This window comes from Amblyomma mixtum, chromosome 2 (genome assembly GCF_055824585.1).
Source record: "Amblyomma mixtum isolate Tamu chromosome 2, ASM5582458v1, whole genome shotgun sequence".
NCBI classification, from domain to species: Eukaryota; Metazoa; Arthropoda; class Arachnida; order Ixodida; family Ixodidae; genus Amblyomma; species Amblyomma mixtum.
In genome coordinates, this window is record NC_143013.1 from 150,089,988 (window position 1) to 150,108,212 (window position 18,225).

Below are 18,225 nucleotides of genomic sequence, written 5' to 3' on the forward strand. Positions count from 1 at the left end.
TCTGGACGCTTCCCAGCGCGGGTGGCCGGTATATAAGTGGGCGATGGACCCTCAAGTTTTAAGTGGTCACAGGCTCTCTGCAGTAGCCCCGCAGTTTCCAAGTCAGTAGCGAATATGAACTCATTGGTAAGTATAGGAGATGCATTGGTCTATCTGAAGATGGTGTTCAAGACGTATATGTATGTGAAACTTTTACGCACAGTGCCGAGGCGGAAAACCATTTCTTCGTATCATCTTGGAGAGAATTGTTTGTAGCGGCTGTTGTGCTTAGTGAGTCACTTCGATAGACGGGATATACTGAAGACACGAGAAACTAAAAAAAGGGGAGAGAGAAGTGGATGATGGAGGTACTAAAATGAATTTTGGAATGAGGGATACGTCAGATCGGTTAAGAAAATTAAACGTGGGATCGCCGTACACTCTGCCGTTTCATGTGAGCTGTTAGAAATGAGAAAAAAGTCGTGCTGTCAGCAGAAGGAATTTATGTCAGACAACGTGGGGGCGCCCTTACGTAGTGCTGAAAATACGAAGCGATATAATTTTCCTGAAGATAAAATTCGCATCTGAATTGGTGCAGGCGGCTTACGCATGAATTGACGCAGGGGATCACTATCAATTTGGCTGTAGTCCTTAAGATTGGTTTTGGTTTTATAGGGTTTAACGTCCCAAAGCGACTAAGGCTATGAGAGGCGCCGTATTGGAGGGCTCTGGAAATTTCGATAACGTGGGGTTCTTTTTCGGGCACTGACATCGCACAGTACACGGGCCTCTAGAATTTCGCCTCCATCGAAATTCGGCCGCCGCAGCCAGGATCGAACCCGCGTCTTTCGGGTCAGCAGTCGAGCACCATAACCACTGATCCACCGCGACGGCTGCAGTCCTTAAGAGAGAACTATAAAAGAGTTGAATATTCAAGGTACTAATCCATGGACAAGAAATTTCAAAGACATGAAAAAGGAATCGACTTGACATGATGACAGCGCAGTGAGCTAAAGGAAAGAAAATCATACGTATAACGTTAAGTGACAGTAATAGAGCAGTGTAGTTGAGGAAAGAAATGTTAATAATAATATTCTAGACGAAATCAAGAAGAAAAAATTCCCATATGCAGGGCAAGTAGTTTGAAGACGCGATAACCGATGGTTGTCAGCAGTCAAATAATTTATTCCAAGATCAGAAAAGAGTAGTACTTTGCGCCTGTGGTTAAAAGAGTCTGATGAGGTTAGAAAGTTTGCAGAGATAAAGTGGCCGCACATGGCATAAGGTAGGGTTAATTGGAGAGATATTAGAGAAGCCTATTCCCGGCAGAGGGCGTTGTTTTGCTGATGACGGTGATAATAACAATGTTTTAAACCCATTTTTATGCTACAAAACCTGTGCTTTCGAAAATTACCAGCGCTTTTTTAATTTTGCTGCGGTTGCCATCAGGCGCCAGCGTGAACTACAAAAGTCACATGACACACCCTTCGACACTGGTATGAAATTATCGTTGATTATTCACTGCGTTTGCTCATATTAGCATCAGACTTTTGAATACGGCCATGCTTTCAGTCATGCTATGGCGGTGACAATGAACGCAGCAATATTTATGGTAACCTGATGGTACCCAATTTTTTTTATGGCGAATCAAACTTACTTTACTTTTGCTGCTTGCTTGCGTAAGCGTGAACGAACGCACGTCTTCACTTTCCCACTCGTCGGACATTGTACCGTGTTGGTGGATGTGTGTAATACGGCACCATAGTAACAACCGTTATTATCACCTTCCAGTGCGACATTGTGCAAACGTACGTAGGAGAATTTGTGAATGAAGTGCTTCGTGCGCGCTGGAGTGGCTGTTTCTTTTCCAACAATAGCAGCCATGGGTTCTACCGTTTGTAATGCTTTTCAGAACTAAAACCTTCGTAATCAAAAGAATAAGGCAGAAAATATCTCGAAGCGCATATTTCATGATAGAATAGTTGCGAGGTTATTCATGATAATTGAATGGAAAGGTGACTTTGCTCTTTTATGCATCGCTACGTGACGCTGGGCGCAGGTATTCGCTCTCGTCTTCTGCTCAGCGCTTGCCGCTGCACTTGCCGGCGGCCTCACTGGAGGCTACGGACTCGGCTATGGGGGTGGATACGGCGTGGGCTACGGCGTCAGCGGTGTTGGCGTCGGGAGCAGCGTAGCGCTTCTTCATGGAGGTCCGGCTTTCACCAAAGTTGTGGCAGGGCCGGCATTCCTGGTCAGATCTGTGCACCACGTGAACAAGCTCCATGGAGGCGGGGCCATCCTTGCCCACTCCGGCCTAGGAGGGGGATACGGCGGTCCAGGACACGGAGGCTACGGATACAAGAAGCGTATAAACTGGCCCGTACATGCTTTCTAAAGCTCACTAGAGTCAGGCCGTTCTGCAGAGAAGTGCTACAGAAATCTTAGTTTCTCGGAGTAAGGACCGCAATCGAAAAAAGAGTTTAAAATGCAGGAAAACGTATCGCTTTCCTTTCCAAGCCATTCGAAGGCAAAGTGTGAACCACTACGTACCGTCCAAGATCCCCGACAGCATTAGAATACCCTGTCAGCACGCGAGAATGAAAAATAAAGAAACGTGCAGATTGTCTGCTCCGGCCGATCGCGGCAGCTTTCTTCACTTGACGGAAACACTGCGGTGCCTTATTGTGTCAGGCACGCTGTGACACTTCAGTAGCAAATTTTACCATCCGTTTTAAACAAGTAAGCAGCGGGAAAAAGGCGCGATGCTTAGTGATAAGATTTTTTGACCGGGCTGGTTGGTAATCTGCTACTATGAGTGTTGAACAAGGAACATGAGTTCGGGCCTATTCAAGGCGGTCTTTGCACGTGTCCCTGCGTGTTTTCTGTCGCGCTGTCTACATGCTGTGATTTCACGCGAAGTAATGCACATGGCCGAAAATGGCGAACAGTAGTAAACGACCAGTGCACTCTAGAAACTTACTATGCGCGGAACGGTTTTCTAAAGGTTACTACTAGAAAAATGCGTCAAGACCTTCGGCATGTCCACAGTACACGAGAAATTCAACTCAGACATAAATACGTTCCCCAATAACCAGTCGTTGCTAGATACCCTAAATTCCTTCTCCCGATAGAGAAAACGCAAGAACAATTACTGATATAGGGAAGGTCTAAGTTGGATTCTGTGGAATACGAGAAGGGAATGCTTACTGGGAAAAGATTCGAGTATAAAGCAGTTATGAAAGGTGGTGGTGCTATCATAAAACTTAAAATGATAAAATCACTAGAGACCAAGCGAATTAAAACAAATTATTCGCCATGCAGTGCTCTCTAAATAATATGAAAACATAACAGGACCAGCGCTTGAACATGGGCAGGAAATCTGGAATTAAATGTACGCACTGTACAGGTATGCCTCCCTTTCGTTTTCAGTTATCAACCCTAGGGAGCACTTGAATCTAAGCCTCATATATTGCGTGAGTGAGCCCAATGCAGTCATGCAGCAGAGTTCCCTCCTCTACTCAGGTACACAATAAAACGCATTCGAATTTGGAAGGTCAAAGCACTAATTTAATTTTAAGCAGAGGAAACAAGGCACGTGAAAAGCAGTGGCTAGAAGCACTCAACATTTTGACTTTCTACATACCAAAAGGAGGCATATATTGTAAGCTACAGGTGAAAACTACGTCGACTAACTATAATCAAGTTTTAGCGGCACAACTTAGGGCTAATCCCACCGCCTTTCACTTAATCACACATAAATAAACAGCGACAGCAGTCTTCAAAAAATGAATTCAACTTCGTGGAACGTTCCTAAAAATCTGTCATTCGTAGGTTTCGTTGCCATTACACAGCATTTAGGAACAAACGCTGCTTGAAGTACTAGAACCCACAGAGTTCGTAAATAAGCCCTTCTTTAAACACTCCACGACACACAATTCACAAACAAACCCTACTCGAAGTATTCGACTGCACAGTATCCATAAAGAAACTCAACTTGACACGCCCGATGGTACATCGGTTATGAGCAAAACTTCTTTTCAATGACGAAAGCACTCATCGTGCTGCTTCGGTGTTTCCGCGCGCTCATATATGTTTGCACCCTTAAGATGAACAACTCGCTGCAAACACCTGCATAGTATATTTACAGCTTTAATCTCATGACTATCGTTTATCGCGTAATACTTTACTGCTGTTCGCCTTCGGCAGTCGAGAGTGATGTGGTCTGCGTTTAAAGTGACCTATTGCCGAAACTGCCAGCTCTGTGCACCCACATAGATATCAGGGCGTTGCCAGGTTTGTACCAGCCTTATCCGATGCATGAAACGCACGAAGCCTGCCCGAACATGAAAGGCAGCAACACAAGCAACACCAAAGCAAGAAGCAATATTTCTGTGATCTGGTACAAAAAATTGAAACCTTTCTTAAAAAAAAAAAAAATCGAGGCAATGTCCCACTTCAGTAAAATATTGTTTCCCCAGTGAAATTCATGCGTACAGGTGCCCACAAAAGTTTTTGGGAACAGGAAAATTGCAGCAAAGCGTAATTACTCCGCAGCGCATAAGCATTGCAGCCCTGCAGTGAATTGTGTGCTTTGTAGTTCCCAGCCCGACCTGCGCAATGCACCCCTCAGTCCCTGGTTGCGCTTCTAGTCAGCAAGGAAACTGATGGTTAGTTATTTCGGCATTCCGAAAACTTTTCTCAGTGCCTGCAAGCCTTTATAGGTCAAAATCCTTCAACGTTTAGACGAAATCATGGAATCACCTTTCCGAGATCCCACCTCCACAATGGCTCAGTTGTTATGATGTTCTGCTGAGCCAAACGGCTCAGGCTCGATCCCGGCCGTGGCGGTAGCATTTTGTTTGAGGCGAAATGCTAGAGGCTCGTGCACTGTGCAATGAAAGAAAGCCCACGTGAAGGAAAGAATTAAAGGGCACCTGAAAGAACACGCGATGGTCCAAATTATCCTTAGGTTCCCAATACGGCGTCCATGACGGCCTTAGTTGCGCTGGGTTAATTGGAGAGACATGGGAGAGGCCTTTGCCCTGCAGTGGGCGTAGTCAGGCTGATGATGATGATGAAGATGAACTTGTAAACAACAAATATTGCGCTTATCGGTCTGGAAACTCCTTTTCGCAAGCATAGAGATGATTTATTGTTTTAACGCGAATGCGCTAAGCGGCACGTGTCGCACAAAAGCGGTGTCGGCGTTGGTGGAGTTGGCCTTCTAACACGAGAACCTCTAAACGAAAAATCTTGTGGGGACACGATCAATCGAACACGGGTCTTTCAGCTCGCGAGGCGAGCACGCGCAGCTGGTTGCTTTGAACTGAGTGGAAGTTAACCTAGTAAATGCGTTGTGGTCGTTCACTTCGTGAATCAAGGCCCGTACCCCTTCACTGACGTTTGTAATGTTGGCAAGTGCGCCTTGTTTTTTTTCACCTGCCTCCTCCTATCATTATCATGCCCCATGGTGACCCTCTTTTTTCTCCTCTTCCCGTTCCCGAGTTCAGAATAGCAGGCCAGGTGTTCATTTTTCAGGCCAACCTCTCTGCCTTTCCTGACAATACCCCCCCCCCCCCCCCCTATCTCCTTCGACTTCTTGAAGTCGTCGGACGATTTGCTCAGCACAGAACAGGCTACCACGTGGCGGTAGCTGCCGATGCGCTGGCAGCCGAAACCGTGGACATACTCTAACATATTCCCCGTTCTGGTAAACCCGCTCTGTCAATTATGCGGTGAGCCTGCAACTTTGGATCACATAATCTAGGCTGGTTTGGAGGATCCGCCTCCAGTAGGTCTAATTACATCTCCCTCTAGTGGAGAATGGGAAGCTGTTCTCGCCAGTTCGGACCCCGGCGTTCACTTCAGGGCGACGACGAGGTGGGCTAGAGGTCGCCGACAGACCACAACTACCAACCGCCTGGAGCGGCTGAATTAACCCAGTAGACCCGACATTTCGCCATTTGATTAGGTGACAAATAAAGTTGCTTCTCTCCCTCTCTTGTGTGCTAACACATACATGAGTATTTTTGAGTGTACGAATTTTGAAGCAGGACCGGATAATGATAGCTTTTTTCTCTATAGACCGTTTACAGCGCGCGCAGTTTTTCCGTGTCAGACCATTGGCGCCACAGGTGCGCTCAGAACACGGTGCCATTACGAGCCTTGTAAGCCGTCGGCGTGTACACCTCGGCGCCGCAGTGATAGTATCACGGGTGGCCGCGGAATGCGTTTTTCCTACGAAGATGTGAAAACGCAGTGAAAATACGTGCTGTGTTTCGCATTGCAAGACGTGCGAGAGAGAGTTAAAGGCGTGGGATGCGATCGTTTTCGACCTTCAAGGAACAGAACTGTACAAAGACGTACTACCCCTGTTTGTGCCCCTTCAAGCATGCACCCTTTCTGAAATGGCGAACGCAATAAGCACGTTCTCCAGCGCTAGATAGCCAATATAGAAAGAAATGTTTCGATCTTGGAAAACATTCGAGGGTAACTGTACAACATAGCCGCATGAACAAGCTGTTCCGCCACCGAAACCCTCACTTCGTGCTTACATTTGCTAAGCAGTGTGCTGAGACCTCACTGCTCGTAAGTTAAGGTGTGCGGCAATTCGTAAAAAGAGCGCCCGAGGTCGAATTAGGAACGGAACAGAAGGACGACTTACGCTCCTACATACCGCTACTCTGTATTGTGCAGCGCAAAGCCTTGCGAGTGGAAAGCGCTTACCGTCATTCCGTGTATTACACGCCATCTTGATGCTACTGTTGAACATCGCTCGAAGTAGAGCGGTTTTCGTGGATCATATTCGGAATAAAGCATTTCTGTTACGGATGCTGTGCTGGGTGGTCATCATTTCCTCGCGTTGTTTTTCTGTGGGCACCTAGTGCTAATCTTCCAACAGCTCTCTGATTTACGTCTAATCTCGGCTGAACTTCTGCCCTTAAGCACAGAACCGCATACGCGAAAGTGATCCCCGGCACCATTATTCCTTTCCAAATACCTCTCAGTACTTCATATCTGTTGTTCCCCCATAATGCCCTATGCTTCATTATGCCGGCGCCTCTTCGCCCTTTTTTCCTAAGAGACTGTTCATGCTTTTCCGTGTATATCTGCCTTTCGTTTAGCCATATCCCGAGGTATTTGTATTCGGCCACTCTGCGTATTTCGTGGCCTTGTATTGTAAGTACCTGATCAGTTGTATCGTTGAAAATCATCACAGCTGACTTAGTTTAGCTAAAACGGAAACTTAGAGCCTCTCCTTCGTCTCCACAGCAATTCCCCAAGGTTTTCAAATCTTCCTGGTTATATGCTAAGAGTACAATATCGTCCGCATACATTAAACCCGGAAGCCGCTGCTCAACTACATTTCCGCTTAATCTGCACGAAAGATTACAACCTAGATTATTTTTGTAGCCTTCTTTCCATATTTATCATATAAAGCATGAACAGCAGCGGTGATAGAAGACAAGCTTGCCTTAATCCTTTGTGTACCCCTACAGTTGTGGTACTTTCTATTCCTTCCCATGTAATTTCTACTTTATTATCTCGGTAGATTTCCTGCAGAAAATCATTTACCTTATAACCGATACCCACATCTTTTAATATGTTCCACCGGAGTTCCCTGTTCTCGTTGTCGTGTGCACCGCTAATGTCTAGAAAGGCTAATTATAGAGGTCGGTTATCTGCCTTAGCTATATCCATGCATTGGCTAAGCAGGAACAGGCTATCATCTAAGCGCCTACCAATTCTGGACCCATTCTGAAGTTCTCCGACGATCCTATTACCTTCTACAAATGACTGTACTTTAATTTCACCGCCTGCAATGCCGGCCTGTATATAACAGATGTTATTGTAATCGGTCGGAATGGTTTTATGTTCATCTAATCTCCTTTCCTTTTATAAATCAAATTAATTTTACTTTGTCTCCAGCTGTGTGGAATTTGCTCATTTGTTATGACGGTCTCCAATGAGTTTATCAACGTCTCCTTGCTTCTTGGTCCAAGTTCATTAATCAGCTTAATTTGAATTTTGTCTATCCATGCAGATGTGGTTTTAGGATTATTTGCTTCCGCCTTTTTTCAGTTAGGACTGGTCCGTTTTAAGCTTTTCTCTATTGTGCTGACTTGTGTTGCTCCCTCACTTGGGGAGGTTACCCTCTAGTCGTTGCTAAAAGACGCAGCTATAACTGACGTAATTTAGTTCGGAGCATCGTCTCCCTCTAAAAATTTTCACTCAGCATCTTTAATCTGTTCCTGCTTTCTTTGATTTGTTTCACCCAACCAGCTTATATAACTTTAGAATCTTCTTGGCCCCCCTTTATTTGCCTCGCAAACTTCAGCCATCTATTTATCAGAGGACTGCTTTATTTTAGCCATGACTAGGACCTGAGGTTGCTGTTTCTTTTGTTGATAATATTCCCATTTTTCGCCTATTTCCTCTTCAGATGGCTGCGCCTTCTTTGCTTCTCTGTGTTTCCTTGAAGTCACCCGTCGTTTTTCGATGGCCTTCCTAATTTCCATATTCCTTTAGCTTCGTCGGTTCCGCTTTCCTCTTCAGCGGTTTACTCCTTTTACTTGTTTCATGTTTGTACTCATGAGTAGTTCTAACTTATTATAATCCCAATTTTCCATGAGGCGTTACTCGATTGAATCCTCTATCTAGGCTGCTATTAGCGCTATTTCTTCGTCGTTTAATTTTGCGTTGTCTTTTTGAGTTCCCTGCATTTCTCTTTTGACCAGGGCTCCCAACTGTAGACTAATACGTTCATGATCACTTCCTGGGCTGTACGTGCCCTCTTCGTCTATTTCCATTATTGCGAGCTTGCTATAGATGCCCTGCTACATTAGACAGGAGTCAATGGTTGTGTGCCTGTTCCGGGATTCCCACGTGATTTGTCCCTCACATTTAGTTTCTCTATTGACAATCTAGGTTATGCCGCTCACAGAAGACTAGCATTAACTTCCCGTTACAATCTGTGTATTCATCCAGATCCTCGATGCGGCCATTCATATCACCAAGCAGAATAATATCGCCACCCTCTCCAAACTACTTCATATCGTCATTGAGGTACTTAACTAGATTCTTGTTTTCTTGCCTTCATTTTTTCCTGGTCCCCAAATAAACACCCTTAGCCAAGTCCTTTTACCAGCAATTGTACCTGAAACACAGACATGTCCTCTACAAGTTGATTTTATTCTTTGCCAATTTGTTCTTTGATGCATCAGCATACCTACGCCCCCTTCATTCTCCGTTGTTCTGTTGCACCCTTCCCAGACATAGCCATCGACTAAAGGTGGATCTTCTAGATCCCTCAGATGTTTCTCGCATAGAGCGTACACACCTACTTCTTCGTCCTTTAACTGCTGTACTATTTTTATTTATTTCACTCTCTTTCGACTCCCTCGCGTGTTTATATAACTGATCCTGGCCTTAAATTTCTTTTTGTAGTTTTCTTCTGGGCCGCGTTGTAGCCATTTTGTTGGGCTCAGCCGCCATTGTTACATTTACTACATCGCTGCTACCTACCCCTACGCCCTGAGCCACCGTGGACCCCCTAAAAAGCTACCGCTCGGCCTCCCAGGCGTCCGCCTTTCTCTTCTCCTACCCTTCCACTGAAATGGATGCCATCTCGTCCAAAGTCTCTGCCCAAACCTGCTCTGTGCGCTTCTCTCTTTATGTCTGCCACCTCAAAGGCTTTCTCGACGCTTAACTGCCTTATCTCTCGATTACGATTCACAACGTCGTTAGCAACCTCTCCATTCCTTCCTTGCACCTCCCCTCAGTGTGCACAACACGATCTGCGCTTGCTGTGCTATCGCCCTTATACCGTCAACTCCCTCAACGAATCTTTTCACTACTTCTGGGGTGTCACCATTAAGGACGTTAGTTAGCACCGCCGCTACCGCTACCAAGTTACGCGTTGCAACATTCTCAGAAAGCTCACTTTTTGTCATTTTCAGTACCTCATCCAATGCCCTCTCTGGGAATACCCCGAGTGCTACTCGCCTATAACCTTTTACACGCTCCATTATAGCTCTTTTGCAGCCACCTGTGCGTAGCTGCTCCTGCCTGAACCGGTTTGACTTACTTGCTTATCGCTGTCCATGGTAGTGTAAGCCCCATCCACGTGGCTGGAGCTGGAATGTCCGCCGATGTGACTTCCAATAGCGGTGTCAGCCGTTTTTGACTCCAGCTGACCAAGCTGTTCTTGAAGTTTGCGCTTCTCTGCCCTCTCTACCTGTAACTCTCTTTCTAGAGCATCCATACGTAGCACTAGTTTGCTGTTCGCCTGTTCAGCCGTGTTTAGACGTGCACCTAATATGCAGAATTTGCACATAAAATCTGCGCCTTCGGCCTCCTCCACCGATTCGAACCGCGTTTCTTTTAAATTCACCGACGCCTTACACTCCTTACATTTAACCTTCAGTAGCTTAACTGTCTTAGCAGCACTCGATTATTGCTACCACCAAATGCTACGATATCTACAGGCTTCAAACAAAAAACACTTAAAAACACGTGCACAAATAAAATAAAATTCTGCTTACCACAAATGCAAATCGATCACTTAGGAAAGGAATAACTATCCCTCTAAAAAATTTAACGTAAGCACTGAAAAACTATAGCTGCCAGCCAGAACAGACCCGGCCGATTATAGGTCACTGACCTAAATGCTATTCTTTATCCTGCACTTCCCCTAGCAGCCTAAAATCTAAACACACTCTAGTTTCAAAATATTAAAAAGTGCTCATTTAACTTACGCAGTCGCGCTACTGGCGCACTCGTTAGTCGGTCCGGTCGTCACGCGTGATCCTAGGAGCACCCAAACATGCGTCCGCACAGCACAGCTGTCAACTGTCAACGAGCTGCGGCAGAGCAGCGCCATCTATGTTGCACAGATTGAAGTGAATGCGAGTAGCTTCTGCTGGCGTACGATAGCTGGTGTTAAGAAGGATAACAACGAAAAACAATATGTATCACGCTTTCGTAAAATATCGGGACTTGAGCACGTTCGCTACTTTCAAGAAATACAGAAATGAAGTCAACAGCCAGGTTAGGAAATCAAAGCCAACCTATAATGAAAAACGGTTCGCAAGAATAAGAAACGATCCTCGAGAGATCTGGGCCGGGGTTAAAAACATCAGTTGTGAAAATATACAAGCCCAGTTGTAAGCATTATAACACCGCCAGGTTTGGTAAACGTGAAGGAAGTCGCATATGCACTGATTGATTATTGTCTGAATAGTTTTGAGCACATCAACGCAAATGTAGATCACGTAGACGAACTTGTGCTGCAGGAGCCTGGTGTGGTAAATTCTATACATTTAATCCCAGTGACTCCACTCGAAATAGAACGATTTATAAGCAAAATAAAAAGCAACGTTGCTGCTAGTTTCGACGACGTGAAACCTGTGCCTATAAAATATAACTCAGATATAATATCTCCAGTTTTACCCCATATTATCAACAGAAAACTTGAAGTTGGAGTTTTTCCAGAATATTTAGAAATAGCAGGCGTTTCTCCGATTCTTAAAGGTGATAATGAGCAAGCGGTCAATAACTACAGACTTATATCGGTATTGCCGGTCCTTTTCAAAGTGTTCGAAAGTGCTTTGAACGATAGGCTGGAAATGTTTTCAATAAATATAATGTAGTAAATGACATGTAATACGGGTTCGAGAGAAACTATCGACGGAACTAGCATTAGTAGACATCAAACATGACATATTCAATAATTTCGAGCTTAGACTTTATTCACTCGGCTTATTTCTTGACTTCAAGGAAGTATTTGATTCTGTGTCTTACACCGTTCTCTTGTGTAAACTAAATACGTATGGGGCACGCGGAATCACTCCAGATTTAATGTGCAGTTACTTATCTTTGCAGCATACCAAACTCTCTGAAAATAACTATGCGCGCAGTCGACACTAACGTTTTTTTCTTGAGTGATTCGCTTATTCAACTTCAGTGTGATGTTAATCATTATTTGAAACTTCTTTCGGGCTGGCTTAACTGGAATAACTTGCAGCTGAATACCCCCAAGAAAAAGTATATGACATTCGCACCCACAAATAAACCAAGCACCTGTAATATTCAGCTTAATTTTCATGGTGTTAGTCTAGAGTGGGTTATGGTTCAAAAATTTTTGAGTGCGGGATTTCAGGACACCTTCTCATGGAATGTTGACGTCTCGAAATTTGCGGCAGAGTTATGGAAAGCAGTAGGTTTTTTCATAAATTAAGTCCATTGTTTTATGAATTGGAAAAACAGCGCAATGAAAGGCGACACAAGAGAACGACAAAACACCAGCGCTGACTAACAACCAAGTGGTTTATTGCTACAGGTGAGTTCATTGGTACCACAGTTTCTTAGAACGTCGCAATGTTATACGCTTTTCTACTCTTGAATGTCTTATTGCTCGCTGATCTAGGGAACAACCACGCAGGCCAGTTTTCATTAGCTGATTACCCTGCAGAACCGAGTCGCGCGTATTTGAAAACTACCATAGGAATTCCCCATTATTTAGCGACAGAACCATTATTCAGAAAGTATTCACTGAAATAGCCTAACCAATTATACTGTTGTAAGCTCTTACAACATGTCCAGAACCCGAAACTTTGCGGCGCAGCAAACTCCGCTGCAGAGTATTGCTTCCGCCCACATAGCAGAAAAGCGCCTACAGTCCGGACAAACTACGGTAGGGCCCACGTACAGTTTCAAATACCGTCTCTGCTCAACGGCATTAAAAAACTACTTGATTTCAGCTAGCCAATTCCCGTAAAGTTCCTTATGAATGTAATAATGCAAGAAAGCATTGATTTCATTTGATTTATTCTTCCTGTGCTTTGAGAGCGTTTATGGCCTTTCAGTGTTGCTTGCTTTATCCCTTTTGTCCCCTAAAAGGATTTTTTCGCAGTTGTGGTTCTATTTTTAACATGCCTATTTGCTGAACTGCATACGAAGCAGGGACCTTTGTCAGGCTTCTTGTTTTTTGCGTTCGCTTCGGTTTCTGTAAATCAGAATAAAAAAATTAGCGTTTTTGGTTTGAGTTTGGGTTTATGCACATCAATGCTCCAAAGTGACTCGGGCTATGAGGGACGCCGTAGTGGAAGGGTTCGGTAATTTAAGTGGCCTGAGGTTCTTTAGCGTGCGCTGACACCGCACAGGGGTTCTGGATTGGAACATGGAGGACCGACAGACGAAACCTTTGAAGACATCAACTGGTGCGAACACGGAGCCCGGTGATAACACGATGGTTTCGCCTCCGTGGGCGGCAGTGTGGGTGCAAACCTTCGCTACATCTTCGGGCTTCAGACGGGCAGGCAGCGGCGACCAGATCTGTGCGCGTCATGCTTTTTGCGGATGTCAGCCATTGTGATGTCATGGAACCACCACCGCCGAACGCCTGCGATGTACGCGTCTGTGTGCTGTTGTGGTCAGCGAATGCGAGGCCAACAGAGGCACAGAGCTCCATCACGGCATATCTTCCTGTCTTTTCTCTTCTACAACCCTTAGCAAAAACTAGTACATTTGGAATATACGGTGGGCTATTTAAAATGTATTTGAAACATATTTTGTATTCATGAATGCACTAAAAATATGTCGGAAATACGTTTCTGAAATTTCATGCTTGGTATTCGAAATATATTTTTAAAATGTGCCAAAAATACCTCACTTAAAGCATACTTCGAGAACTTTTCAAATACGTGAAAAAATATGTATGCAGTTTTAGCATCTTGTCAGTGTATTAAAAGTGTATTTTCGGAAATATGAAATTCATTCATCGAAAGTATACTTCTATTCTAGAAAACGGGCAGTCCTTGTAAACGTATATGTATGCAGTTTTAGCATCTTGTCAATGTATTAAAAGTGAACTTTCGTAAATACGAAATTAATTCATCCGAAATATACTTCAATTCTAACAAACGGGCGGTCCTTTTAAACGTCTTTGCACACTTCTAGCTGCCGTTGAACAGTCGAGTGCTCGAAATCGAGTTTCGGGAAATGGCATTTGCGTGTCGTCAATGTATTTGAAGTGTACTTCCGTAAATACGCAATTAATTCATCCAAAGAACACTGAAATTCTAGCAAATTGGCAGTCCGCATTAGCATGTTTGCAGCGCACTACAAGCTGTCGTTGAACAATCTAATGCTCAAAAGCGAGTTTCGGGACATCGCATTTTGGTGCTGGCCATCTATTTAAAGTGCACTTTCGTAAATACGCAATTAATCCGTCTGAAGTATATTTAAATTCTACCAAATGGGTTGTCCGCGTAAACATATTTGCATTACACTTCAAGCTACCGTGGAACAATATAGGGCTCGAAATGACGTTTCAGCCAAGAGTGAAAACTTTTCCTTTCTTGTCATCCTTTCGTTTATGGTAACTTCTAGCAGGAAGGTGATCACCACTTATAGCCCTGCTACACGGGCGCTTCGAATGCCTCGAATGAATGTCATCTAAAGAAGCTACACGTGTTCTGTCTAAGGGAGTGCTTGAAGATAATATTACGCCAATGAATATTAACCGCGTCAGCATGAAATTTCCCCGGGAGTGCGCCGATGAGGACGACTGCACTCATACTGTTGTTTACATCGCTTGTTTACATAACATAAAACGCAATCTGCGCTTTCGTTCTATTAAACAATCTGTTTTCTTTTTTACTGGTTGTACTCGTGCTTGTTTATGCAGTGCGACAATGTGTGGGAAGCGATGATGCGATCGCACACCTGAGAAAGCCGGGTTGTTGGCATCGCGCAGGACTGGCGCTTCTGGCTTCTTGCCCTGGCTTTCTCCGACGTGACCAGTACTTTTTTTTTAAACTACTTGATCCAGAAGTATGTCCGGCGACTGTTCGCTTTAACTGAAACGGCCTAACTTGTTATCTACAAGCTAGCGACGGCGACGACTGCTGCTGGCAGTAAAGCACGGCTCGGCAGTCTGGGTCACACCGGCGATTCCCGTTCATCGTACGCGTGCCCTGCGATGTAAGCAATAGTTGATTTCAGGTCTCTGTTGCGAAAACTACACCTGGTGACCATTTGCATACGCTAAAGCTTGTGATTCGCTCTTCACAACCGCCGAAATCACAGATCCAACCCTGCGAACTCGCTGGGCCTAGCCGTCGCGGAAGGGAACAGAGCCGTCGTCGATTGAAATTGATTTGGCAAGCGCTTATCGCTGGTGAGTGTTCAGGTGTGCACACGTGAAATATAGCCGTTCGTTTCGCTCATTTAGAAGCGCGAGCATATACACACCGCCGCCTCATCACCGTGCTCTCGCTCAGCCGCCGACAAGGCTGACCGTCCGCCGACCGGATTCGTCGGTGTCGTTGGCCTGAAAAACGTGTCCCTCTAGAATCATATTATAGTAAACTAGATATTTCACTATAATTACATGCTGTTGTTCAGCGTGATATATACTGTCGTTGTTGGACTAGTGTGACCGCCGTCGTCGTCGTCGCTGTACACTGAAAACGAGCTGAGGCTTTCGAATGCGTTTCGAAAGTGTCGTGCAGCACCGCGGCAGTCCGTCGAGTCCGAATGTCATTCCTATTCTCGAATGTCATTCCACTCAATGTCATTCGAACATTTCCGTGAGAGAACGTGATAGCATTATACCAGCAAAAGCGCCTTGGGTACTTCTGGGTCCGGATAAGCCAGCGGACAGGACCCCGTCTGGCAGGGCAGACCGGCTCCCTTACACGCCCATGTATATGTTGGTTGACAGTTCGACTCCTGACCTGTGCCTGACGGAAGTTTCAACTAGCAATTTCGTTCTCAATTAACCCCAGATTCGAACGCGACCAGTAGGGTACTTCTGCGATAATTTGGCAGCCCACAGTATTTGCGCAAAAAAAGGCCTCACCGTGCAAAACAGTGCGTCGCTTTCGGTGGGTATATATACGGCAAGCCAAGTATAGCGCTTGTCGTAGGATTTGTTGTTTGCTGTATCACTGTCATCTTGGTATGCTGTGTGTAGGTATCTGCCGTTCCCATTCAAACACGTCACCTTATAATATCAGACTCCTTTAAATACCCGTGTACGATTTGTTCTGCAGTTGAATTAACCCGTGTCATTCCGTGGAGCCGCCCAGTAGACTTCTTTTAAGCCCGAGTAAACAGATTTTTAATGTATTAAATGTATATTTTAGTATATTTCTAATGTATATTTTTAATGCATTATAATATGCTAAGCGGGCAAAAATGTACTTTTCACGTATTTTTAAGAACGTTTAAAACATTATTCCTAGTGTACTTAGAAAGCATTCATATTGTAGTTTAAGCTTAGGGACAAAAACTGCGAAATAAATATGAAATTAATACAATACGTTTGAAATGCATTTTTAGCACATCCTCTTTTTCGCTAAGGGAAACTGCTCCACGGGGAAGAGCAGCTTGTAAGCCTTGGAGGGCAGCTTTGGAATTTGTGAAAATAGACCACTGCTGAGAGCGCTGCTGATTGATGTGTTCATCGGTGACACGAATAGCGGTGAGTTCTGCACCCGTCGAAGAAGTCTGGTGAGCTATCCTAACTCTAATTTCTCTAGTCCTTGCAGGGATGACCGCGGAGCCCGAAGAACTGTTAGGGTTCACTGAGCCGTCGATGTAGACGTGAACCCAGTTTGCATGGTGCTCAGGGAAATATTCCAGAGGGACATGTTTTAGCTCTATCGGCGATAAATCCGTTTTCTTCCTGATGCCACGTATTGAAAGAAGCACACGCGGATTGTGCAGGCTCCAAAGTGGCGTGGATGGTCTAGAGGCAGGTGTAAACTGGGACGGCAGAATGTCGCGATGTGCAGCAATGGTGTTTGTAAACGATGTGCGCGGCCTACCGCACATCGGCACACAGGATACCGGCAAAAGTTTGCCGGTATCCTGTGTAGCCTTCGTACACCATACGTGTATTGCACGTTCCTTAATTATACATAAAGATTATCGTTAATCTCCTGAAAACTGTCATCATTTTCTCTTAAAAGGAATATCACATTTCCGGCAAGAATAAGAATTCATCTGATTTCCCTCATACAGCTAACTCGTTGATACGCGAAGAGTGCGGTGAGGGGATAGTTCATACTACATTATAATAATAAATAACTGTGCGCCAAGGACGGGACAAGAGAGAAGAATCACACGGGACGAGCGCTTCTTAAGCACAAACCTCTTGTTCCACCCCGACATGAGAAATAAAGTAAGCCATTGCTCTTATGCTTAATTTTCACGACTCAAAATAAAAAGGAATGCAACCAGTGCTGTTTTCTAGCAAAACGCAGAATAAGAACGCGGTCGCTGTTTTCCTCAGACGTCCATGGCTTTCGCTGGTAATAAAAATTGCCTTCTGAGCCACATCTCTTAACTGCATGCCGAGAAAGATGGAGCGCACTAGTGACTACGGAGCAAGTCAATCCGATGATCTGTTCCTGTTTATCAGGTGGGCTACCGTGATAGCCCCAACGTCAAAGCATCCCTATGGCGAAACAACGCAACTGCACTCGAACAAATAAAGGTCAGCAATGGAAGCAACACGGCGCTCACACAGCACAGAATGCTTATTCAGATTGAGGCTCCCATAAGAGTGCGGCAGCATCTTCCAATCAAAAATAAAAAATTAAGAATGAGACCACATAGTGCACACATGCGCTGATTTTGCTGAACCCGAGCAAAGAGCACAGCGGACTAGACAAGATGGAGATGATACGAACGAAGCACATAACTCTCAAGATTTAGTTTTAAAAAAGCGGAGAGCCACATATTTGCATGGTTTCCTATCAGGCCACTTGGCCATCAAAACAAGGCAGTAGCCATAAAGCATGAAAACGTTTGATCTGGAGATAACAGAGCATAAACAATGCGACAAGCACAACCTAAAACCGGAAAAAAAGGCTAAAAGCTGCACGAATCTGCAATCCTCCTTTGTAACGACACAAAGGGACGAGAGAGGCAAACAATGCATAGGGGTGCCGCAAGAAGCACCGCTGAAAGGAAGAAAAAAACACAACCGGGAAAATTAAATTTAGCATGTTGGAAACTAAGGCGATATTCTTAAGGTTAAAAAATTAAAAGATCAAATCAAATCAAATTTATTCAAACATCCTGAGATGCTTAGGGGCACGGACAAAAAGCCAAAGGTGGCTTGACGAGGTCCGTGCCCCTTACAAGGCATACAGTGGAATACGCAGAATGTTTAAAATACAGGCAGTGAATTTGCAGAAAACGCAGAAAACGCAGCTGCCCACTAGGCAGAAA

The 18,225-nt window shown here is 44.7% G+C and overlaps 1 protein-coding gene across 1 annotated transcript; it reads left to right on the forward strand.

Annotated features, from left to right (window-relative positions):
- The first annotated feature begins 114 nt into the window (after nucleotides 1-114).
- On the forward strand, nucleotides 115-2,374 carry LOC149361249 (uncharacterized). Its single transcript, XM_089568034.1, has 2 exons — nucleotides 115-126; nucleotides 2,039-2,374. The coding sequence occupies exons 1-2, from the start codon at nucleotides 115-117 to the stop codon at nucleotides 2,372-2,374; spliced, it is 348 nt and encodes a 115-aa protein (XP_089424160.1).
- Nucleotides 2,375-18,225: the final 15,851 nt, after the last annotated feature.